The 24,850-nt window shown below is 49.5% G+C and overlaps 1 protein-coding gene across 2 annotated transcripts in view; it reads left to right on the forward strand.

Moving 5' to 3' along the window:
- The window catches only part of LOC133350076 (protein WWC2-like), a 104,708-nt gene that overhangs the window by 51,548 nt on the left and 28,310 nt on the right, over positions 1–24,850 (forward strand). For both annotated transcript variants that reach the window (XM_061564070.1, XM_061564071.1), the window contains exons 3-11: positions 632–835; positions 1,314–1,390; positions 2,529–2,608; positions 11,048–11,177; positions 12,997–13,143; positions 14,804–14,877; positions 17,250–17,492; positions 22,107–22,196; positions 23,788–24,063. In XM_061564070.1, coding sequence (XP_061420054.1) covers positions 632–835; positions 1,314–1,390; positions 2,529–2,608; positions 11,048–11,177; positions 12,997–13,143; positions 14,804–14,877; positions 17,250–17,492; positions 22,107–22,196; positions 23,788–24,063 — 1,321 coding nt within the window. The remainder of the gene's footprint in view (positions 1–631; positions 836–1,313; positions 1,391–2,528; positions 2,609–11,047; positions 11,178–12,996; positions 13,144–14,803; positions 14,878–17,249; positions 17,493–22,106; positions 22,197–23,787; positions 24,064–24,850) is intronic.

Genomic DNA, 24,850 nt, shown 5'->3' on the forward strand with positions numbered 1-24,850 from the left:
GCCAAGTGACACCACTGCCCAGTCAATTTATTTCTGCAAATAACGATAATTTTGTCTTTTTATGGGGTCGAGGCTGAGTAAAATAACAAAATGTCAGCACCCAAAGGTCTGTTCAATTAAGCATTTCGATGAGTAATTGGTAATAAAAAAATTGCAAAGTGGGTTCAGTGGTTTAGAAAGATTAGGTTTAAGACAAATGTTTCTTGTGCTCAGTGTACAATGTTATTATGTAAAGTAAAGCTTAACGTTCAGCTCTGCAAAGGTGCATCAATACCTTGGAAGTCTGTCATTATTAGTAATACTCGTAAGTTCTGAGTGGACATTGAACTGCGCCAGCAAAAAATAAATGCTCACTCAGCTGTATGTGTATGGGATTCACTAATCTGTGCCAAAAATGTCTACGTTCCATCATTGTCCATGTTTAACTATGCTGATGACGGCGGTGCTGGCAACGGTAACGATTATCGTGAGGACGCCGTGATGTTCAGCGATGAAAACCGCATTGTTTTCACAAATTACCGAAAAATCCAAGGCCCTAATAACGACGACGCTAATGAGTGTCCAGTAAACAGTTGTCGTGGCAGCCCATGCGCGTCTTTTGATCGTCTCTCGTCGTTGTTCTTCCGTGCAGAGGTGACGCAGATTGAAGACCCGCGGGCACAGTGGCGGGGCGAGCAGGAGGTGATGCTCAAGGAGTACCTGGTGGTGGCCAAGGATGCGCTGGACGCACGCTGGGAGATGTTCCAAGTCAAGCAGCAGCGGCTGGCGCTGGCGCAGGAAGAGTACCAGCACCTGAGCTCCGTGTGGCAGGACAAGAGTGGCTCGCGCACCAGCTGTAAGTACACGCGCGCACTCCTCTCGGCTCCCGTCAGCGACATGGCCAAATCTGTCTGCCGCCGCCGCCTCCTCTGGTCTTTTGCCTGCCCGATGCTGTTGACATTGACTTTGCTGCCCAGATCATTGATTTGATGGTAATTAATGCACACCCTTTGTAGATGCTATTCTGTACATCACAGCAACCGGTCAAACGCATAGATGGGCGGTGCGGTGAATTCATGAGAAATCACTGATGGGCTTGGCACAATTTTTTTAGTGATGACCAGTTTGCATGGCCAGTGACTGGGTAGTTGTTGGCACACTGCGCTGTGAACCCATCCACTGTTACTCTTCAATGGGATGGCTGTCTTGTTCTAAGCACTCGATCACATCAGACCTCTGATGTGATGTTGGCAGTGTTGTATATCAGCGCAATCTGCAGATAGAAAAAAAGTGGTAATGACACAGGGTTAACCCCGCCCCTCTTTCTCTTGCAGTGCATTCTGGGTCCTCGGCAAGTACCAAATACGACCCAGATCTCCTGAAAGCTGAAATCGCCGAAACAAAGGAGAGGGTAAGATATATAAATGCACGGGGTGAATGTTTAAATATATTAAATGTGCTTTTAAGTTTTGATCTTTTGTATTTATTTTTAGAGTGCCTCCTAGTTTAGACACAAAGTCAAATATTGTTTAAAAATCCCCCGTGTAGCCTTGAGCAGAATTTTGGGACTAGTGCTGTGTTAGCAAGCAGCTGTGAAGGTCGGCACAGCACACAAGGGGATGGGTGGAAAGCACCGTTCCCTGCTGCCTTGCCCTACCGAGTGCTGATGTTTTCACACCACACCAGGTACTTATTTGAGGCGAGATCGACTGAAGTGAGGCCCATAACCGGGTCCGATATTTGTCACCAATGTTCGCTATGAGTTGGCGTAAAACCCTGGTTGTCAGTTTCGTAGTGCAGCGCACTAACCACGACACAAGCACTCAAACAGAAACACACACTTGAACACACAAGGCCTAAGCCTTAGGCGAGAGAGCAGCCGTGGCAAGAGGTTATGTAGGTAACAAGGGGGGAGCGGCAAGGGGGGAGAGAGATTGGGGGGGGGGGTGGTCAATCCACTACATCCCACGAAATGGTGCAGTCCCACAACCACCCATGACAGCCTGCATGTGGCAGGACCACCTCTCCCAGCACTATCCAGGCTCAAACCCGCTTGGCCTTCCAACATCTGACGAACGAGTGTGCATTCCGTGTGATTCGGTCATAGGCTTTAAAAAGAATCTTTACCCGATGTTAATAATTTTAAAGAAAATCAATGCATTTCCTGAAACCCTTTTGAAGGCCGATTGGGATACGATGTCGGTTTAGTGAGGGAGAACCCTGAGGTTCTGCCGCGTTCGGACTGCAGATCACCGGCTGCCCTCAAGTGGCAGCTCATCGAGATCAGAATCGGAATATTTATTCGTACCTTCGGGATCTGATGAGCTATAAAGCTTTTTTTAACAGATGTCCAGTCGGGGCGGGTCGGAACGTTACAGCAACAAACAATACAAAAACACGATAGGAGTGCAAAGTGTAGGGAAAAAGGTCAGCAAATCACGAACAAAAAATGCACAAATAAAAGCGTAAACTATTTGTATCTTCCCAGGTAAAGCCCCCACTGAGCTATTAGCTTCTTCCCCCTCCCCGGTGACCGTTGCTTCCGGCAGGTGTCGAGGCTCAAGCGGGAGCTGGAGAACATGACGCAGGAGCTCAACTACAAGGAGAAGGGCATCGAGACCCTGCGAGAGTAAGTCCTCGCACCCTTCCGCGAAGCGAGACGCCCCGGCTCGTGCGTGAGCCCGTCTAAACTTTACGTAGAGGAAGCCTTTCCATTGCTCCAAAGTTCTCCCGGGTACTGCCACGTTCGTGCTCGAGGGGGAGACCCCAGCGACAGCAGCGGTAGTTTTCGACTGGTGAGGCGCGTACGGACGTGTGTACGTACGGACGTGTGGCCGTGCAAAAACAGCTGGGATGACTGCATGTGGTGGAAAGGTGACAAGTTCAGATAACTGTCACGGTCTAGTCGGCTTATCGCCATCATTTCTCGGGGGCCAAAGACAAAGATTCCCCACATAGCCTTAACAGACTGTTGGGGCAAGTGCTGTTGGCGAGCACCTACGAAGGCTGGCACGGCACACGAGTGGCTAGGTGGCCAACGCCACGCCTGGCCGCCTTTGTCCCCCCAGTGGCAATGTTTACACACCGCACCAGGTACTAATTTGAGGCCGAGTCGACCTAGGGGAGGCCCAGGGCCGATTCAGATAATCGTTGTTGGCTGTGAGCGGGAACCAGGTTTGTAATGCAGCGTGTAGCGCTCGCCGCTGGTGAAATGAGCACACGCAGTGGGAAGTCTTTCTCGGTGATTCTCACGTGAATGTGAAATTTTACTTAGTGGTTCAATACTTGGCAACAGAGATGAGCACCTTGCCTTTCTCACAGCATGGAATGGCCTCGCATTAAATATATATGAACGTTAAGTGTTGTGTGGGGACAATATTCCATTATACCAATTACCCGTATGTGAAGACCCATCGTATTGACTGTCAAGAGAAATAAGTGCGCTTGGGGGGGGGACACGTCACTCAAAGGGGATGATGGCCGATGGTCGATACAAACTACAGTGTGGCAACTAAAGGAACACTCCTGAGAGGTGGACCGCTGCGGAGATGGAGTTGTGAAAACGGTTTGTTGCACCGCAGGATTGTGAGAGATGACGCCGGCTTGCGGAGGTCATCATCCAGCAGTGGACGGATCACGTCCGCTGCCGACGATGATAATGGTGACGATATTTGACCTGCGTGCTCATTGCGTACGTTTATCCTGAACAATAAGTAAGTCTTCACTGTCTTCGGGTGCTTGCTCCGTAACGTACCATTATCCCTACTGCTCCTTGTGTGAGGTGGGGGGGGGCACAGCAGCCGTGGGGAGCACCACCACCAACCTCTCATAGGTCCTCTGCCCTCACCGTGGCGCCAGCAGTTCCCTCCACTCGCACGCTCCGTGGCAACCGTCTCGCATGACGCGGGAAATGTTCCGCTGATCTTGAGTGACAGAAATTGGTCTCGAGAGAGTCCCCCGGCAGTAGCGAGTGCGAGTGCTGTGTTTATTGCAACTCCTCGAGGTAGAGAGAAACATTTAAAATTGGGCCAGATTGAATATTGTGCTCCTGCGGAGGTGCCACCACCATATTAGCCACTCTCAAGCACACAGTGGCAGGCTGAGAACGTAACGGTGATGAGGAAACGGTTAATGGGGGTGTGTGTCACTGGCGTCTGCGAGGGAGACGGCGCTGGTGGCAATTGAACAAAAAATCTGAAAGAGCAAAGAGCAAGTGCTGGCATCTTTGGGCGATCTGATTATAAAAGGTGGTTGGGCAGGTGGCAGCCGAGACTGTGTCAGAGCTACGCCGGTTCTCGTCTCTCTCCTCCGCTGTGTTACCACTTCAGTTTATCGTCAAAAGTGGGCGTTTCATTTCGCCGCGTGTGACCTGCACCTTGAGACAGGCGCAGCGTGCACCACGGTCCCGCCGCCGCATGCTGCGGGGTTCGTCCACGTTAGTCGCTAGCGTCTTTCCGCCGGTGCAGCCGTCGCAAGCCGCTGCGCGTCTATCGACTGATCGCCAACGAGTCGTTGCAAATAGGGGTGGTGGGGGCGGGGGGGGGGGGTTTGCCGGGCGCCAGTAAAAATCCGCGTCGCCACGAATGGGTTAAAGCCGTCCGCTGCGCGGGAATCTTCCCGTGAGACCGGAGGCTCGGCGACTGCGAGCGAGCGAGGCTCGGGCTGCCGTACCAGCGGGCGCCACTGCCACTCCTCCGGACGCTCGCCGGAAGAGGACGTGGGGGGAACGTGAGCGGCGGTGGCGGCCGTCGCTCAACGCGAAGCTGCCCCCGCGAATCCCTGCCCCGTTCTCCCGCAGCGGCCGCGGTAGAGCTGCTTGCTTCTTTATTTACCTGCTTATTCCAAGCTCCGTGGGGGTTTCTGTGAAGGGTAAGGACGGTGCGTCTTTCTCAACCCACGCTTGCTCATTTCACAGCTCGTTACATAAACCGCGCGAGATGCTTTGTTTAAGGTGTGTGTGTGTGCGCGCGCGTGTGTGTGTGCATGTGTGTGTGCATGTGTGTTTTTTTAAGCACTGACATGGACTGGTTAATCTTGAATCCATCAGCTTTTCCGAATCATTATGAATCGTGGCAGTTTGTGCGTGCCATATTAACCACAGAGGTTAAATAATTCACGAGAATTTCAAAGGCATTCCAACTGCATGCACTGTGTGTGTGTGTGTGTGTTCTCACTGTCTCTGCGCCCTGTGGAGCCAGGGCTGTTCTCAGGCAACACGAGCTCACGGATTGCAGAAACGAGGAGGATTGTGATTTGTTTTTTTAAGCACGAAGATCAAATGTGTCTGAGGCTTCTTAGTTTGGCATTAATTCATTGAGTGGAAATTGCATGTGATATCATAATTTTCATAGATTGATATATTTTGTAAAATGTAAGTGATTAATGAATTGCCAATTTACTATGTAAATATATAGAATATCTGCACATTCTCAAGGCTTTATTAAATACCATAGTTGTAAGACTCTATTGTACACAAGTGCTGTTTGCACACAAATAAATTAAGAAAACCCTTAGGGCCAAGCTGCTTATAGGGTGGCACTTTCTCTACAGCCCAGTGAGGCTAAGTTTTATTTTAGAAGCTTATAAAGGGACAGGAAAGTGGTGTCACCTTGTCCGACTCCATTTGTGATATGGATTTTTCAATTACTTTCTTGTAATCTCAGTGCAGCTGTTCCATTTATGTAATATAACAAATATGTATCTATTTAGGCCTTGGGTTTCTGGGAACTTGAATCACTGCATCAGTTTCCACCGAGACCTTTTGCCAAAGCTAGTCACAGCGACATCGTAATATATTTTATTAAAATTGGATAAACAAAGTCGTTAACATAAAAAACAGCAAATGTTAACCCTCTTCAATTGGCTCCATGGCACAGTGATTCTAAAAGCCATTGGAAATGAACTGCAGGAGTTGATTTGAGAACTTCATGAAGAAGCCTGCAAAGTTGGGCTCAAGATGACTATGAGAAAAACCATAGCCATGCTCAAAGGCATTCAACGGTAGAAGATACATGTCTACAGGACAAAACTAGAAAACAAGTCAGATTATGTATACCTAGGGCAGTAACCAGCCAACATGGAACATTGGGCCAACAGTTTCAACCACATGCCAACGCTGGCCCAATGTTGCGTGTTAACAGGGTTACCGAAGGTCGACTGGATGAAAATGACGAACCATAGAGGAGGGACTAAGTTGGCATTATTTTACTGAACTCAATCGTGAAAAAGCAATACACTAGTGTGCCTAAAACAAGAACAGTTGTACTCAGCCTGTCGTGTCTGCTGTGACACACGGATAAGAAACAGCGGCGTTGACAAATAAAATGGAACAAGAGCTGAAAAGTCCGTAAAGAAGCCATGGAGAGGTGTGTGCTTGTAAATACAATGAGAGGCAGAAGAGCAGACTCCAGTTCAAGACATGGCATTGATTGCTAAGAAGAGTAATAGGACTTAGGCAGGCGGCGTCGTAGCTAGAAAGGGTGATGGTCAGTGGTCGAGATTCACGGAGAAGTGCTAGTGCTGTTTTTATTTGACCAGGTAAGGCTCACTGAGCTGTCTAGCGCTTTTTCAGAAGTGACCTGGCCACAAATGATAGCTCAACGAAGTGGTGTATCACGAGCAAATTTATAGCCGCCAAATACTCTAAACGCATGTTTCTAAAATGTGGAGGGAAAAACCAGAGGCTCTGGTGAAAAATCCACACGATCACGTGGAGCGAGAGAGACATGCAGACTCCAAATATACAAGTGTCAGGGTCGGGATCAAATCCACGATCTCCTGCATGTCAGGCGAGGGAGTTAAGTGGCACCACGGTGGCAAGATGGGAAACATGCCTGAGCAAGGAGGGAAGCACGCCCGAGCGTACGTCCACTGCAGAGATGGAGAGGGTTGAGATCAGCTCGTGTGGAGCAGCTCGAGGGTTTGTTGCATCGCAAAGCATCGGGAGATGGACATGGCTTTTGGAGGTCTCCCATCATGGCTGGTGATGATAAAGGACATGCATGTGTAGCCGAATGGCTTCATGGTCGCAGTCACTCAGTCCTCCACGATTCGTATTCGCTTTTCAAAAGACTCACTCATCGCAGTGGGTTGCACAAATTACAGTGGTTACATTTGGTATGTGTTTGTTTTTTGTAAAGTAATTTTCCAATGTAATAATAAAATATAATAATAACCAATGCGGAGGGAGCTATTAAAAAGCTGATTATTGTAATCTTGATCGTGAGAACAGCATTCACATTCTCTTGAAATGAAAAAGTCACAGAGTTAATTTTCGGCTATGAGCAAGAGGGGGTGGAGTACCGTGGCAGCGTCGAAGTTGCACGTTTCATGGCAGCACTGCCACCCGACTTGAGCATTCACTTGGGAGAATTCATTCTTACGTTCTTGGCTATAGTTGAGGCTTCCTCGGATTTCCTTTGGCGTGGGCTGTGAAGGCCCGCGGTGATTTATGCCGGTATACCGAAGGGGTCTCGTCCCATAAACAGTTTGCAGGGATTTTGGAATTTCGAATTGCATTGCTGTGGGAAATACGATATTGGGGGAGACCGTTATACGTGACATAACTCTCCCTGTCCTGTCGTCCTCCTCTTATTAATGGGCAGTGTGGAAATATTTCTTCGGGTCTTGGTCAATTTACGTTCTATCCAAAGCGTGTGTTTTGACCCAACCGCCAGCGCGGGTTAAATTAAAGCTCGCAAGCAGGCAGCAATAACAAAATTAAACGGTCGCCGTGCACGCGCTTGGGGAAACGAACCGTAATTTAGTAACGGTGAGCTAAGTTTTATTCATGTTGCTCATTTCCCTTTCTGATTTAGAAAAAGAAGTCCGCTGTTGGTGTTTTCGCGCGAGCTTGTTATTTTTACGCAAATTAACACCGACTCCTTAAATAATCTTTCCGGCACGTACCGGTGCCATTTTCCGCTGCCAACGTAGATCTTTCGGTGTTGCCATTATTGCTGCCTGACGGGGTTTCGGAGGAGGAGGAGAAGGGACCCTTCTTTATTTATTTTTGGGGTCAGAATTTCACGGGCGCACATGGTACGTTGCTTCGATGCCGTCACGATGAGATTGCACGTTTGCGATTGCGCATTTTGCGCATATACCTACTTTACGATGAGAGCGAGTCCACATTGGATAGTGAATGCACGTCGTTTTATTGAATGCCGTGATTCACAGTTCCTTACGTTTTCATGTTACGCATTTTACTCGCGTCAAAATCCCGTGGTGGCCAACGGAAAGATTGTGTCCAAGAGGGCGACCACCGCAGAGATGGAGCGATGAGATCGGTTCACGTGCAGGAGCGAGATGGATGGTCGCAACAATGAACCGTGAGAGATGGCGACTGGTTTAGTGGAGGTCTTCATCCAGCTTTGGATAGACAATGGCTGGTAATGATGATGATGAGAGAAAAAAAACCCACATGGTCCAATACCCATCCTTACATTTGCAGAACATATTTTATTCATGTCTCAAGTCTCTCAAGATGCTTTAAAAAAACAAAACACACACAGTTGTTAAATTTAATAACGTTTGTGGTCTTCAAATTGTACTGTGAAATATGTTTTGGCACCGGGTGAAATGGTGCGTGTGTAGCGCCAGAGAGCAGCGCGCCATGCCCCAGAAAAGACCACGGCCCTTTCCCCAGCCGTCGTCAAATGGAAGTGCTTGTCCGTTGGTTCAGGGCATCTGTGAAGAAGAGCTTCATAGCTCATCGGATTCCTCCAGTGTAAATAGAGATTTTAGTTTTGATAAAACGTCAACACGGATACTACCATTCTGAAGCGTGTACTACCGCGATATTGCTGTGCTGATTTTTATGATTTCTCTTCCAGTGACTGATAAAAAAAACTAATTTTAAAAAATATTATGTTCACGTCTGACAGTCGTCGCCTAGCCTTAACCTCATAAGAAGCCAAAATAATAGTTTTTTTCAAGAGGGAGAAATTATCATAAGGAGGTGGTGGTATTGGTGCCCTGCTATCGTTGGTGTTGCCAAACAGCAACTTACTTTTCAAACTAAACGTTAGTGTGAACGAATGTTCCTCGCACAGAATCTCTTGTGGAAATGCACAATCCCATTCTCAATGCAACCGCCCAATGGGAGATTTTAAGAATTGAAGTGATGGTCATGTAAATATTTTCACTAGGTTCAAAATGTGTTGCTTGCCATGCTTCTTATTAAACAATCATCTTCACTCGCCTGCTTCCACTCCCACCTTAAAACAACCCCCATCTCTTCTCCCGAGCTCATCCTGCAACTGCTCCTCCCTGCGCCCGCCCCCTCTCTACGACCACCCCTACCCCAGCCCTTCCTTAAACCCCCCCGGCCTATTCTTCCAACTATTACCGTAACTACTATACCACCACTTTGATTAACCCCACTATTTATCTGAACCACTATCATCTTATGCACAATGTTATAATTTCTCTAAAACGCCTTGGAATAAGGCGCTATATAAATCTATATATATCATAAGATGAATTGTGTTTGTTACTCCCAGTTGTGGTGGATATTTGGATGCATTAACTCGCATTAAGGATTCCCCGCCGGAGGGCCGCAGGTGCAAAATCTGCGGGCATTATGTCGTGAGGGTACTTTGCCACGTGGTGTGCTAATGGATTTTAACTCCCCCCTTAAAATCGGCCGTGTTTTCTTCCACGAGCACGCTTCCATGAAGTTGAAACGGTGGCGAGATGGTAACTACCTCGCCTGGTATGTTGGAGGTTGTGGGTTCGATCCCGACCCTGACGTCTCTATATTTGGAGTTTGCATGTTCTCCCTGTGGTCGCGTGGAGTATTTGGCTGCTATAAATTTCCACATGATGAGCCACTTCGTTGGGATATCATTCGTGGCCAGGCCGGTTTTGAAAAAGAGCTATTTAGCTTCATGGACTTTACCCGGTAAAATACAAATTGTAATAGTTTAAATTGTAGTGATGTAACACGTGTAGACATTGGCGGGTGTGCTGGCTGTCATCGCCGTTCGTTTAATTTTACGGAAACTACTCGGCAAAATAATTGTTCGTTAATGAATGTGCTCGTAGACATTTGCTCACCCGTAATATCAGAGGTCTTAGGTTATGGCCGCTTTTGTCCGCCGTAATGTACATTCGATGTGTGATATGTACGTGACTTTTTGTTTCTTCTAGTGAAAGGTCTTAGTTTATTATAAGCGTAGTTGTTGGTTTGTAGTGTCATGTGTAAACTCACCTGCTTGCAAATTGAGTAGCCATGTAAAAGACGGAACTGTTGTAAAACACTCTCATGACCATCGGAGGTCGTCAGCCAGTTGTGGAATTCCGCATGCTTCTGGCGGGGACCAGTTGTGCTCGGACAATATGTGTGTACCCTGCTTCACAACAGGTGGCAACTTCAACAGGTGGTGCCCATTGTACCATCTCTGAAGGGACGACAATGATGATCATCATAATAATTATAATCGTGATGATGATGATGGGCTACGTCGATTGTACCCAGGATATGAAGTCACTGTCATTATTGTGAAGCTGATGAATTTGGCGAACATATCCATGATGGTGGCGATGATGTTGATGGTGGCGATGTTGATGATGCGGCGGTCTGGAACGCTCTTGCGATATTAGGAAGCCACTGTGCACTTTAAAATCTAGATTGAAAACTAATTTCTTCAGAACTGCTTTTTGTGTTTAGTTTGTTGTCCTTCCGATTAGCATGGTTGGCTACGTACGGTGCGCAAGAAGTTCAAGATGCATACGTGTACTATATGCAGTGGCGTAGCATGACTGGCGTGCACCCTGGTGCAAGGCATGAAATGGTGCACCCCCTCTGTTCAATCTCCTCTTCTCTTCATAGCCAGAGGCCAGGTCCCATGGGCCACGGGGCAATTGCACCGCCTGCACACTCGACACCCATGCCACTGACTGCACAGAGTATCCAGTTATTGTTTGTTGCATATTCGAAAGTGTCTCTCGTCTTGCCGACTCGTTGATTAATGTGTTTGTTTACACGTTACCCACGCCCTCCACCGCCCTCTGTGACCATGTCTCCGTTGCTGCGCCGTCGCCGTTTGTTTTCCCGTCTGCGAAGGATCGACCGCAAGATGGCCGAGAGCCAGGGCGGCTACAAGCTGGACGAGGCGCAGGCCATCCTGAGCGAGCTCAAGTCGATCCGGAAGGCCATCAGCTCCGGCGAGAAAGAGAAACACGACCTCATGCAGGTATGAACGCCGCACGCGCGCCAGGCTGGGCCCCACGTCTCCTGTCCTCCCGCAGCCTCACCGCATCGCCAGGATCATTGATCATCGTGCGCGAGTCAATATCCCCGCTGGTCGCTGCCAATGAGATGCAATTACATCGACGCCGTCGCGCTCGAGTGTCCCTTGTGGTTTTGGGGCAGCACGGTGGCTAGGAGGTGTTAACTACCTCGCCTGGTGTACAGGGGGTCGAGGGTTCGATGCCGACTCTGACACCTGCTGCATATTTGGAGTTTGCATGTATTTTTTTCCGTGGATTTTTTCTTCGGGTCCTCCGGTTTTTCCCTCCACATTTAAAATCGTGCGTTTAGAGTAATTGGCTGCTGTAAATTTTCACATGATAAGCCACTTCATTGGTCTATCACTTGTGGCCAAGTCGCTTGTGAAAAAGAGCTATATAGCTCAGTGGGCTTTACCTCGTAAAATAAAACAAAATTGTCAGTGAAAAAAATAGTATTGTATTATGTCACCGGACAGCCGTCGCGTGTGAGCAGGCTTAACCCCATCCTTGAGAAGGACATGCCACCCACAGCAAGTGCTGGAGCTGAGTTAGAGACACGTTCACCGTTAAGAAGAGTAAGCGGGCTGCGTCACTGTTTGACGACATCGTAACGGCCAGGTGAGGGAACACACCCCGAGGGGATTCCCACCGCAGGGGTGGAGCAATGAGATCGGCTCCCTTTGTAGGTACAAGACAGATTGCCGTGTCGCAGGACCGTGAGAGATGGTGCGATGGTTTGAGGAAGCCTTCATGATGGCTGATGACGATCATGATGACGATGATGACAACAATTTGCGAAAAATGTGTCTTTTACGTAACGAGTTTTACTGCAACAAAATGATTGTGGTCCTCCTCCATCTGGCATTTCCCCGCCGGCACGATGTCTGTGAGTAGGCACACAGCGCATCAAGTGGAGGAGGGGGCGGGGGGGGGAAGTAGTGCACAGTAATGTCGACCGCTCGATGTACGAATCCTAGCCAGACTCCGGTTTGCAGATGTGCGTGTGAATTGGCATTCGTAAAGCTCGAGTGGGAGGAGGGGGGGGGACCTTGTGGACTCAGAGTTGTATCTGCAAGCACGCGCCTTTGTTTTTGCGTGTGTGGCCGTCTATACTACCGGTTAGGTGTGCTTCATGTTGGTTCATCTTTGTGATCGATAATTGCCTCTGCACATTTCTCTAGTACCTACGGTTGTCTGAACTGTACACGTGCACTTTGGGTACCACTCAAAATTCATTTATTTAAAAAAAATTCAAGGTCACACCTCCTTGTTTCTAGTCATTTGCCTGTAAAACTGAAGCCACTGCGAGTTTAAAGACATTTAAATATTTGCTGGTCGCTCAACGGAGTCGACAACTCCACGACAGTCAACGCACAGAGTCGTCATCGTGTAGAGGCATAGACGCAGGGAAGAGTTGTGGAGGATCCTGAACAACCTGTCAACAAGAACAGATAAGAACGACATTCTCAGCAGTTAACTTTTACACCGCAAGTAACAAATGGAGAGGGGAGAGTAAACTGAGACTTCACTTTCCACAAGACGTATTGAGTGGCCACCCTTAACGGTCACTGAATCCACCATTCATTCACCGAGCATTAAAATACGACAGTTAGTGCCTACAATGGGCTGCTACAAAGCACGCCAACCGTCATCCCGCCCCTCCGATTAGCACGGTTGGCTACGTACGGTGCGAAAGAAGTTCTGCGTACGTACAAAATGAGCGAGGGGTCGTATAGATTCCCGTGCTGCTCTCTGCGCGTCTGCGCGTCGTGGCGTCTGCAGAGCCTCGCCAAGCTGAAGGACGGCTTCAAGCGGGAGGACGCGCGCGCCCAGCTGCGGGGCAGTCGCGGCTCTCTCCTCGTCAATTCCGACCTCTCGCTGTCCAAGCCCTGCCTGGACGCCGGCTCGCAGACGGACATCACCGGGGACGTACGCAGACGCTCGCAGACACGGCCTCGCGTGCCACGCGGGACACACGCACGCACGCAAACACACCACGCGTGCACCCAGGACGCACGCAGGCAGATGTAATAATGATAATTGTCGTAATAAGAACTTAATACTCTGACATTCTTATAGCGCGCGGATATCGCAAAGGCGCTATGTTTCACAGACGGGTGTGTTCTGCCGTGCGTGTAATCCAGAACGAGTATTTGGTGGTGTCATTCATCAAATTTGGGCCACAGTAGCGTTATGCCGTTTCGAATGACATTGGGGAATCTTTGTAGTTCACTCTGAATCAGACGGCGCATGTTTGTATGGCGAATACACCAAGCGGTAATCACGAGGGTGGCCTGCCACATTCGAACCACGAACCTCTGCGACAAATAGCGAACGAGCTACGGCTCCCGCTGGGCCATTTCCCCCGCGGTCGACAACAATAGCCGCCATTTGCACACAAACACTTGCATTTTTAGAGGCACGGGCATGCACGGGTACAAAGGAAAAAACAAAGATCTCCCATATAGCCTTTAAAGAGCAGTGCTTTTAACCCATTGTTAAACCCTTTTTTGCTATCCAGTTACTCTGCATCTGTATATGTTATGTGTGTATGTGTGTGTTTTCTGTGCCTCGTTTTAAAATGAGTACTTGGTGCGGTGTGTTAACATCAACACTGGGGAGACAAAGGCGGCCGGGAATCGTGTTGGCCACCCACCCGCCCCCTCGTGTGCCGTACCGGACTTCATAGGTGCTTGCTAACAGCACTTGCCTCAACAGTCTGTTAAAGCCTATACGGGGGATCTTCGCCTTTTGTTTCCGTGCCTGTCCAACCTCGTTTAGTGCCCCATCATGCGTGCCCCCACTCGTCCCGCTTGCCAGGCTCGTAGTCGGCCATCCGTTCTGTGATTGTGCTATCGCGACCGCTATCCGAACTGGGAAAAAAAACCCTTTGGACAATAACAACGACAACAACAAAGTAATAGTAATAATAATAAAAATAGTCCTCCGTCAGCCGGATTCCACGCGACATCTCTGAAAGCCTTTGAACGTGTGAATGCGTGCGCTCCCTCTGTGCACTCGTACGCGCCAATCCACGGCACCCACCGTGAGCCGTGGCTCTGTGCCCTTGACGACGTTAGGAGCAGCTCTTTGCGATTCAAGGTCACGGTTCGATCTCGTTCGTACAGCTTCGTTTGCGCTTTGTGCTTGCCCGCATTAATAGCGCGTACTTTACCCAGCAAGCCCTCGCCGAGTGTCAAGACTCTTTATCTTAGGGGGCATCCATTATTGGGATGGTTTGCAAAATTGCATCGATGAGTCTTGTTCGGTCTCATTCGTGCCAGCATCCAAAAGCTAATAATTGTGTGTGCATTTCAGGAATTTTAAATAATCAGCTAAATGATCAAATCACCCGGGAATTTGCCCAATCTCACCAGATTGTGTGAGGAATGCAGGGTTGAGCCCTGTTAGCACTTGAATGGGTGACCACCATGTACACCACGTGGTCACGGTGCGCAGGGCTACATTGCAGTCAGTAGAGAGCACTGCAGCATGATGCATTATCGTCCTCTACTTCCATACCCCGCTCCCAAACGGATGAATCAACGCCTGCACAAGTTACACCCCCCTCCTGCCACCTCGTTCACAGGTGTTCAGCGGTGGCCGTGCCAAGCTGGCTGAGAAGGTGAAGCTCAACCTGCAGTACGACGAGGCCAAGCGCAGGTGAGGGCAGCATTTGAGCAGTTGGTCGTGGGTCGGCGCCAGTGGGTTGGCTCCACATCGCAACCAACTCCTTGGCATTAGCCTAGTGGTTGGAAACCGTCTTGCTTATAATCGAGCTCGGTTCAAATTCCCGGTCACGGCGAACATCGGTGGCAAGTGATATCGGAACCGGTCCGAGCCACCCGCGTTCTGCGACTCGCATTGACTGGCGTGGTGAAGTACGATCAAACAACCCTCCCTGACCGATGCATTACATCCTGTAGACATGTGTACACTTAATTTCAACTAAATAAGAAGGACTGCTCTGGTATTGTATCGCCAGACATGCCCGTGTTAACAAGTAAATGGATCACTATTTTTGCTGAAAGTCTAGATGGGTAGCTTTTAGGTGTGTCCAAGTTGAGCTTATGTTTAATCACCTCTCCTCCGGAACTGGGCAGAGGTCAGCAACTGCGTGTGCGCTTTGCCAATTTGAAGAGCTGGTAAGACTGGCTGGATCAAAAAGACCTGGGATCCCAATGCGGCTTGCGCAAAAATCTCAGCGTTTGGGTTTGGCGTGGAAGGTGGCAAGCTGTGCTGGGTGGAATCTGGAAGTATCAAATTGGCACGTCCTCGTCCGGAACTGGCGGTCGCGGCTAGCAACTTTTCCCACTACGGCGAGAGTCCGAACAAAGCGCTCCCTGTAGCGAAGGAAACCTTAGAGAGTGGGCCGCTCCCCGCGATGAGAGATGAGGAGAGATGGGAAAGTCTGCCACCTGACACCAGCGGCACCTTCTGCCGCCTCGCGAAACCCCGCGAGCCAACAGTGCCTCCTTTTGTCTCGGCACGAGTTGCCGTTTCATCTCAGGTGTGGTGGGCGCTTTGAGGTTTTTCTTCTTTTTTTTTTTTGTCAGATTTTTTGCCGGGAGCCATTCACCCGCTTGTTGTTCCTCAAGCCGAGTATAAAATACTCGCAAAGATTTCTTTACCGGGTTGGTGGGAGAATTTGTTGGCCGGGGGTGTGGAGGGGCGCAAGGCGGGGGAGGCCAGTTCATCAGAGGTGTAGCACAAAAATCGCAACCTCGATACAAAGACAGGGCAGCTGCAGCTGCTGCTTTGGGGTTGGTGAAGCGGCTCGCGGCAGGTGATTGCCGGCGGTCGCGTTTCCGGACGGGACTGCCTCGCGTCTATGGGATGCAGCCGCCCTCCTTTTATCTGAGGCGTCGGGCGTGATGCCGGTGGGAGAGAAAAAAAAGACCCTCGGAGAGAGAGAGGGAGATGGGAAGATGGGAGGGACGAGGATTGTTTGTGTGAGGTCCGTCGCAGTGGTGTGCCCCGCATGGCCGAGCTTGCCACCCTCGCTGGGAGGCGTGGTGTGCCAGCGTTTTGTCTCGTGCGCTCGCGTTTGAGGTTGCTTTATTTGGGCAGCTGGGTGAAAACATAATCCAGTGCGGCCCCTCTCTGGGGGCCACTTCCTGAAGGCACACGGCCGCCGCTTGGCTTTAATATCGGTGGCGCTTTGTGAAAGGCAACAAATAAACCCTGCGCACATGGAGGGGCGTCTCCCCGAGCACGGAGTCACTGCTCCGTCTCCTCCTGCTGTGTTCTTAAAGAAGTGAGCGTCCTGCCCAGGAAATCCAAACGGGGATTATGAGACCAGTAGCCGTGGGTGGGAAATGTTGAGCCATGGCACGTGGGAGAGTTGATGGGTAAATAAGCCGTAGGGTGTCTTCTAAGTCAACTATGCTCATGCTCTGTTTCCGGTGCCTGTGTGTTGCTATGTACTTTGTCCGTGCGCTTCATACCACAAGTTCCTGTGTCTATATTTCTTGCATCGCTATGTCTCCTTTGTACCCATGTTCTTTTGTGCCTCTGTGTGTTGGCGTCCTGTATCCCTTACCTTTGTGTTTCTTCTATATCTGTGCATTTCTGTGTACCCATGTCACTAGATTCGTGTGTCCCTTGTCCCGGTGTTCTCATGTCCCCGGGTGCCTGCGTCTCCATTTCTAATATTCTGGTGTCCTGTGTCCCGTACACGTGCATCCTGGTGTTCGTTATCTCCTGTCCTTATGCCCTGTTTCTCTGTGTACTCATCTGCCCTTGCTGTTGTGTTTCCTGTCCCTGTCTCTCTTTGTCCTATGCCCTTGCATTTCCATATTCCATAATTCATACATCCCATTGTTTTGTTTCTTCATGCCCCATGCCTCCGTCTGCACGCCCCGTCCCTTTATCCCTGTGTCCGCATGCCCCCCCGCGCCCCGTATCTCGCATCCTCGCGACTCAAGTCCTCGAGTCTCACGTTTTTGAGTCGTAACCCTGCGCGCGATATCCTCACGGCCTGCGTGTCTCCCCCCCCTGTCTCCCCCCCCCCCCCCCTCGTGTGTAACCTCCAGACTGGCCAACATCCAGATCGAGCTGGCCAAGCTGGAGGCGGAGGCTTGGCCCGGGGCGCTGGAGGCCGACCGCGACCGCCTGCTGCTGCTGGGCGAGAAGGAGGAGCTCCTGCGGGAGCTGCGCTACGTGAACCCGCGCAAGCGCTCGCGCGAGGAGGCCACGCGGCTCGAGGCGGAGCGCCACCGCCTGGAGGAGGAGCTGCAGGAGGCGCGCACTGCCAACACCGACGCGCTCACTCGCAGGTCAGTCGCTGGCGGAGGCGGGCGTCCGAATTGGCGCCGGGGGGGTGTGGGCGGGAGGCAGGCGGTGGTGTTGCCGACTATTAACTTACTAGCAATTTTTTTTTTTTTACCAAGTAAGTCCCACTCGGCTGTGTAGCTCTTTTTCAGAAGCGACCTGGCCACCAATGGTAGCCCCACAAAGTGGAAATTTATAGCCGCCGAATACTCTTAAACGCATGTTTATAAATATGGAGCGAAAAACCGGAGGGTGTGTAAAGCCTCTGATGAAATTTGGTACGTTATTTCCATGGGTTCGTGCTTCCCAAAAAAGTTAATTAACAATGACGAATGTAAGGTTCCTTATGCAAGAATACAGTTCCAGGCCCAAGGTTTTGTCTGTCTTAGTTCATCTTAGTTCAAATAAAAATGCACTACTACAGAATGGACCCGTTGTATTAGTTGCCGTGATATTATTCTCATAGGTCAGCCATTGAGAATCGTTACTGCAAACTTATTCTTCCTGGAAAGTTATCCTCAGTAATGAATTATGCCCAGGTGTGAGAGCCCAAAGGCTCCTTTCTAGGGAATCCATCCCTGTTCTCTGAAAGGTGTCAAGTATGACAAAATGCGCTGAGCTAACCCATTTTAGGCCTACATTTTTCATCATTATTATTTACGGGCAGCTGTAAAACATCTATAGCAGGGCGCAGATCTCCTGCGGGTGTAAAAATCCGAGCGGGAGAAACGTCCCGTCATCACACTTTTATTTTATCATTATTGGTGCAGCCCCAATGGGAAGGCATTGAGGGATGAGGAGGGCGGGACACGTGGCCCCAGCGCCCGCCCACTCGTGAGTGTCCTTCTGACGTCCTGTCATGGGCTCGGCACTGCCCCCCCAGGCAGCGGGATATTGACGCTCGCTCTCCCCACCCACCCGCTCGCCGTGTGGAGAATGTTGTCTGGCAGATTTGTCATTGATGAACGGGAGTCGGTTGTCAGTCCACTGCTGGATGAAGGGCTCCCCACGCTGTGCTAGTTTTGGTGGTTGGTCCTTGCTAGTTGGCACACGGAGGCCGCCCTGGACCAGATTAAATATCACTGCCCGCTGATGGCAGCCGTGGCCGGGAATCGAACTGGGCTTGGCACGTTCATAGCACATTGTGCGAAGCAGTGATTTACATTCTATATTCCTCTGGCGTGGCTAGTATTACTATAAGGACAACCAAAGTATTGTAAAATCTTGACTTAAAGCTTTCGTGACTCCAGGAATTCATATTCTTTGGGTCTTTCGGTAAAGTCACGTAGATAGGTTAAAAAAATTAACAAGAAACTACGACGTTTCGATCGTCCTAGTACGTATTTTGCTGGCTATAATGGACTGGTGGGCTGAGTTGGCCCTGATTAAATGATTTGAACTGGTAGCCTCCTAATTATGAGTCAAGTTGTCTAGCTGCCTCTGCACGTTGTTACATGGTTCACTGATGAAGATGAAGAACGAGTCCTTGGAAATATGACCCGCCAGCTGGGAGCTCACTTATTACGTCGGTTGAAACTTTACTTAGCACGGCATACACAAACGTATTCCTCCTCTCCTTGACCTATCCCAATTATAATCTTACTTTGTTCGTGGTGTCATCGTGAGCCGAAGAAATGTACGATTATGAACTCTTGTAGCGAGCATTTTGCGCACCACCTTGTGTCAGAGAATGATCCTGGAAGAAGACTTCAAAGAACTACTTCCAAAATCGGCACACCTCTTCGATGGCCAGGGAATGTTGTTGCATGGCAATCAAACCACATTTCATTATGAGAGCTATAATATGGCAATTGAAATGTAAAAGCAAGTTTATTACGTGCAATCTTTCGTGTGTGGGGCTAAACCGTTACATTTTCACACTTAACCGCAATTCGTTCTGGTTGGCTTAGTGGATTCAAACCCCCGTGATCTCAGCAGTGTCGGCCCCAGCGCTCTGGCACGATATTAGCCCCATGAGCCACCCGAAGCGCCTCTTGCATGCAGACGCTTCTTCATGAAACAACAATTTTGCAACGGCAACAGCAAAAAGGGACGAGGGGCACAACATAACTCTCTTGGGTCGGCAGGTTCCAGCGCTCGCCCTGCCGCTTGCCGGTTTGCACGAAACTCTGCACCGGCTGACGGACGGCCAACGTGCCCTCCAACAGGCTCTTCTTTGTTCACGCTCTTCCTGTGTGCGCGGTGCGTGTTGCCCCACGGGCTCTTACCTGAACGCCGTGGGGCCAGTGTAATTTATTATAGCGGTGGATGCCTTTTATTTCGTTAAAATATTTTCTAAAAGCAAGCCCCCCCCCACCACCACCGTTTCCTATCTGTGAGAGGCAGACGCTGATATTCGTCGTTTAATTTCCTTTCTTGTTGATTTAATGAAACGAGCTGTGATAAAAGGCCGCAGGTGTTAAGTGCCCGTTTGATTTATTTCTGTAAAATGCATCGAACGCTTCACGCTTTCACAATCAATCGTGCGCCGTCGTTTATCAGGTACGGCATTTGTTTGGTTGGTTTCATTTATCTGGTCAATTCCCGTGCCAGACAAATCGCGGGAAGCCACATTGAGCTTATCGCTCATCCCAACAGCGCTCGGTTTCAGCTTGTTTCTGCCCTCCAAAGGCCACTGCATAGCCCCATTGTCAACAGGAGCCTCTTTGTGCTCAGCATTTTAAGCCAATTCTTTTGTGGCAAACTGCGCATTGCTTTTTTTACGTCGTTTCGTAAGATTTAACGGGGGGAAAAAATAATAGTCGTACGTTGACAAATATGTGTTTCCTTTTAACATTAACTGAATGTTAATAGATTTAGCTGAACTCTAAAAATCCAGTGCCAGCACACGGTGATAGGCTGCTGCTTGTGGAGGTGGGAACTCAAATGCAGAGATTTTCTACTCGACAAAACACAACACTTCTCTCTTTCCGCCATGGTACTTCAAGCCGCTTATGTATAAACAAGCAGACCAATGTCACGCAGGATGAGTTTTCAGATTAATTAATATTAAGGAGATTACTTGGTCTTTGAAGGATAGCCGGGACAATTCTGCTCCTGGAACTAAACGAAGGTATTGTTATTTTACCAATTCTTTTTCAGAAGTGATCTGGCCACAAATGCGAACCTAATGAAGTGGCTTATCATGTGGAAATATATTTATGGCAGGCAAATACTCTAAACGCACGTTGAGTCTAAATGTAGAGGGAAAATCCGGAGAACCCAGAGAAAAATCTACACGACTCCGGGCAGAGAGAACATACAAACTTCAAAATATACACGGGCGTCCGGGTCAGGATCGTACCCACGACATCCTGTATACCAGGCGAGGTAGTTAACATCTCACCACCATGGCGCTCCTCTTCCCCACGAGGCAGCTGCTTTCAAATGTGATGGCAGCAGCTGTCCTGCGTGAGTGCCGTGGTTGTCTCTGCACCGGGGTGACCGTGGTTGTTGCCACAGCTGTAAAGTTCACGCAGCCAAAAGCACAAAAGCGCTGACCGGGCTCTTGAAATAACAGTGACTCTGTGTTTGCAAAAATAATAATTCAAGCAAACATTTTTCTTTTAAGTGCGAGGAATGAATGCTGCCTGTTGTAGTTACCGGGGGGGGGGGGGGAGGGGGGGAGGTTACTTCGATTGTCGAATTTTCCAAACCGCAAAAAAAGTGACGCGTTTTCAACATTATTCATCTTTACGATCGTACGGTGCTCGGAAGCGACCATGCTGAATGCATCCCCAAAGTATGGCGACCCCTCCAAACATTAAACATCCTCCCAGGAGGCATTAGAAACACATTTGCGGGTCTGAGATATGGATAAACTAAAGGTTATTTAGATTGGTGAAATGAGTCACAGATTAACCAAACAAACATTTCAAGTCGCCTAACATTAGTGTAGCCCAATATAGTTAATTGTTGATTTATCAATGTTCCTCTGGGCTAATACTAGACCAGGCAGGCATTCTGAGATTGGGAGGATTAAACTATGGAGATACATGCAGGCAGCCTTTGTGGGATTGCTTTGCCTTCTTGTTGTAATAGCAATCGTAAGAATAACAATAGTGATCTAAGAGCACTTTGTTGAATCCACTGCTCTAGGTGAAGGACTCCCCACTCACACACTCCGTCAGTCATGGGGGCTGTGTGACCATACTTCACCACACTCCTCGGTCCGGGTTTAGTGAAAGGGCTGGAACTCGGGGCCGGTTCGGATATCGCCCGCCTCTGATGTTAGACGTGGCCAGGAATCCAACTGAGGCATCTGGCGTCGTAGCGCAGTGGGCTATAACTGCTCACTGCGCCCCCTTTCTTGTTGCTATTTTTACAAATGCCGCATAGCGTGAAGCCGACCACAGTGATTCTGGTGCCACGCGTGGATGAACACGGTTATTCCATCAATTCTGGAGCTGAGGAATCACTGCATCGTTAATGTCACGGCGTAATTACTTTTCCTTTACGATGATTATTTCTTACACTCGGCCCACGTGGACATGGCAGAATATTAAAATAAACCGCGATTGTTGAGCATCAAGACGTTAGGGGCCGGTAGGAAACGGCACCCCGCCCAGCCCGCTCTACTTGCTGGCTGAGTCGATGTTCGTGCTCGTGGCTGCGCGCAGGTTACAACTCCAGGAGAAGAGGAACAACCTCCTACGGCAGCTGGAGGATACCACGCGTCTCGCCTCCTACCTGCACACGCAGCTCAAGAGGTGTGACCGCCACATAACCACCCCCCGCCACCCCCACCTGGCTCCCCCCCCCCCCACCCCCCGTTTGCACGCCGGCCTGCATTGGCGGTTCATCGCCGTGCTCGTTTCGCGCGCTCCGCATGCTCGGGATTCCCCGGGACGTGAGCCCGGAGGCTTAAGGAAGGAGCCGGGCTTACTCGGCCATCCTAATGAGAGGACCTAATGAGACTGCACATGTGCGGCGTGCGGGACGAGATGCTTGCTTTGGGAGAGCTTTCTTCAAAACCGCAGTGCGTGCGTGTTGATGTGTGTGCTTGCATGCGTGCGTGCGTGCGTGCGTGCGTGGACCACTTTGTCAACGCTCATGCTCATGGCTTGCTTGCTTTGCAATAACTTCGGAATGGTACTTGGGCAAGAGAGCGAATGCTTTCTTACCGCAGTTTTTGGTTGTGGGCATTGAATAACTTTGTGGCGAGGAGGCTGATTACTAGGTCGCACACGTAACTATTTGCAATGCTTGAATCACTCGTGCCCGTGTACGATGAGTGCATATTAACAAACGCGTACGACATTTGTGCCGACGTGCTCATGAATGGCAATGAGCTACAGACGGGAAGATAAATGTTAAAGTCGAATTGATTCAGTGAGAGACTCTTGATAACTCAAATAGCATAGTCAATGGGGCATCACCCTGCTTTTCGGGCGCAGTTATTGTGTTTCCCACTAAAGATGTCCTTGAGTGATCAAAACTTGGTGGGGCCCTTGCAGTGAGCTCTCATTCCCGAAACGAAGGGAGGTTTTTTATTAGTGAAGCAATGCATCGGCGCCCTGCCTGTGCGAGAGTGTCCACTCTGCCGCCTCCGCTGACACATTCCCCACGTATGATTGTAACATAGAATACGTCGGTACGTATAAACATATACGAGTATGCAAAGGCGTACTTTTCAATTGAAGCCATGCTGTACACACATCTTACGTGCGTAATGATCATCTTGAGCGAGATTTGATTAATTATTGTGATTGGGCATTGTAATTTGATGCAAGAACCAATGTTTTTTTTTGTCAAGTTCGTTCTGTATTGTGCCATTAGCAGAAAGGTTACATTGGAAAATCGTTGCCATAAATTGTTAATAATCAATTCTCAGATACGGTTCAATGCGCATATCCTGATTTCGGGGAAAAAAACTGTTTTAGTTGATGAATCTGTAACTTCATAATAAAGTTTTTGGGTTCGATCGCGTTACTTATTCATAAAAAAATTACGCAATCTAACCCAAAAACGTTTATGATGAATAATATTGGTCGTGAAAGCCTACGTGTTAAACTGAATCTGTACCTCCAAATGTATACACATCATACACACATTAAATGACCTAGAGAATGCCTAGACAGTGTTGTTAAAGCACACATAGTTGCTCATTGTCTCTTGTTCAAATAATCCATCGCGGGATTATTTGAATCCGATTCTGAAATTCTCATTCGCACGATCATCAACGGCACTGCTCCTCTCCTCTTCTTCCTCCTCCCCCTCTTCCTCCTCCTCCTCTACTACCTCACGCCTCTTCATCATCATCATCATCATCCTCCTCCGTCCCGTGCGTGTGGCCCGCAGCCTCTCGGCGAGCACGCTGTCCGTGTCGTCGGGCAGCAGCCGCGGCTCGCTGGCGTCGAGCCGCGGCTCCCTCTCGGCCTCCAGCAAGGGCTCCCTGAGCTCGCTGAGCTTCACGGACATCTACGGGCTGCCGCAGAGCGAGCCCGCTCACCCGCTGGCAGCCGCCTCCTCCTCCTCCTTCTCCTCGTCGCCATCGTCCTCCTCGGGGCAGGACCTGCGGCGCCGCGTCGACGTGCTCCTCTACGAGGAGCGACCGCGGAAGATGGGCCCCGGCGGGTACGTGCGCTGCCACGGGGGCATCGTGGGTGACGGGTGGAGGGGACGTGGGGGGGGGCGGGGCAGGGGGCGTCAATCGGCGTCACTTGCTGAATTTTCAGTTGGGGGTTTCATTCCGGCACCAAGTGCCTTTCGTTCGTTTAAAGCGGGGGTCGGGAACTTACGGCGCACACCCTGAGTACGGCTCGCGACCTGGTATCATGTGCCCAGTATGAGGCCTGTCTCGTTGAAACGGCCCAAAAACGATATCCATCACCATGGGCATATTAGCCAAAGTATTGGGGTATGAGAGAGGAATGTTGTAAATGTGAACAATATTTAACACTGTTTTTAATTTTACATTTATATGAACAAACTGTTTACTTGGAGCCTCTTTAGGTATGCAAAATAAGATTAGGTGTTACCCTTTCTGGCAACGAAACAGGTGTGAAGATATTCAAATAACCAAATAAGTACCTTCTGCAAAGAATCACGTTTGCATTAACCACACGTACTTGTGGTGAACATGCGAACAGACATGCTTTGATAATATATGCATTGTCTTTGAAACTGATTGGCCCACATCAGGCCCCTTGACATATCCTATTAAACCAATGCCGCTGGGTTGTCTGATAATACTGGCCAGAGAGCTTCCCTTAAATCGTGGGGCCCATTCGGTGAGAACAGAAACTGGGTGTGAATATTTTGACTTTGTGATGCCCATGCCCCCCCCCCCCCGTCCATCTGTCCCTCCATCTATGCGACCGTCGACCACCACCACCACCCTCGCTGCTGGCATGTCCGTGCG

Source organism: Lethenteron reissneri, chromosome 32 (assembly GCF_015708825.2).
Source record: "Lethenteron reissneri isolate LAM-NWPU_2019-01 chromosome 32, ASM1570882v1, whole genome shotgun sequence".
NCBI lineage: Eukaryota > Metazoa > Chordata > Hyperoartia > Petromyzontiformes > Petromyzontidae > Lethenteron > Lethenteron reissneri.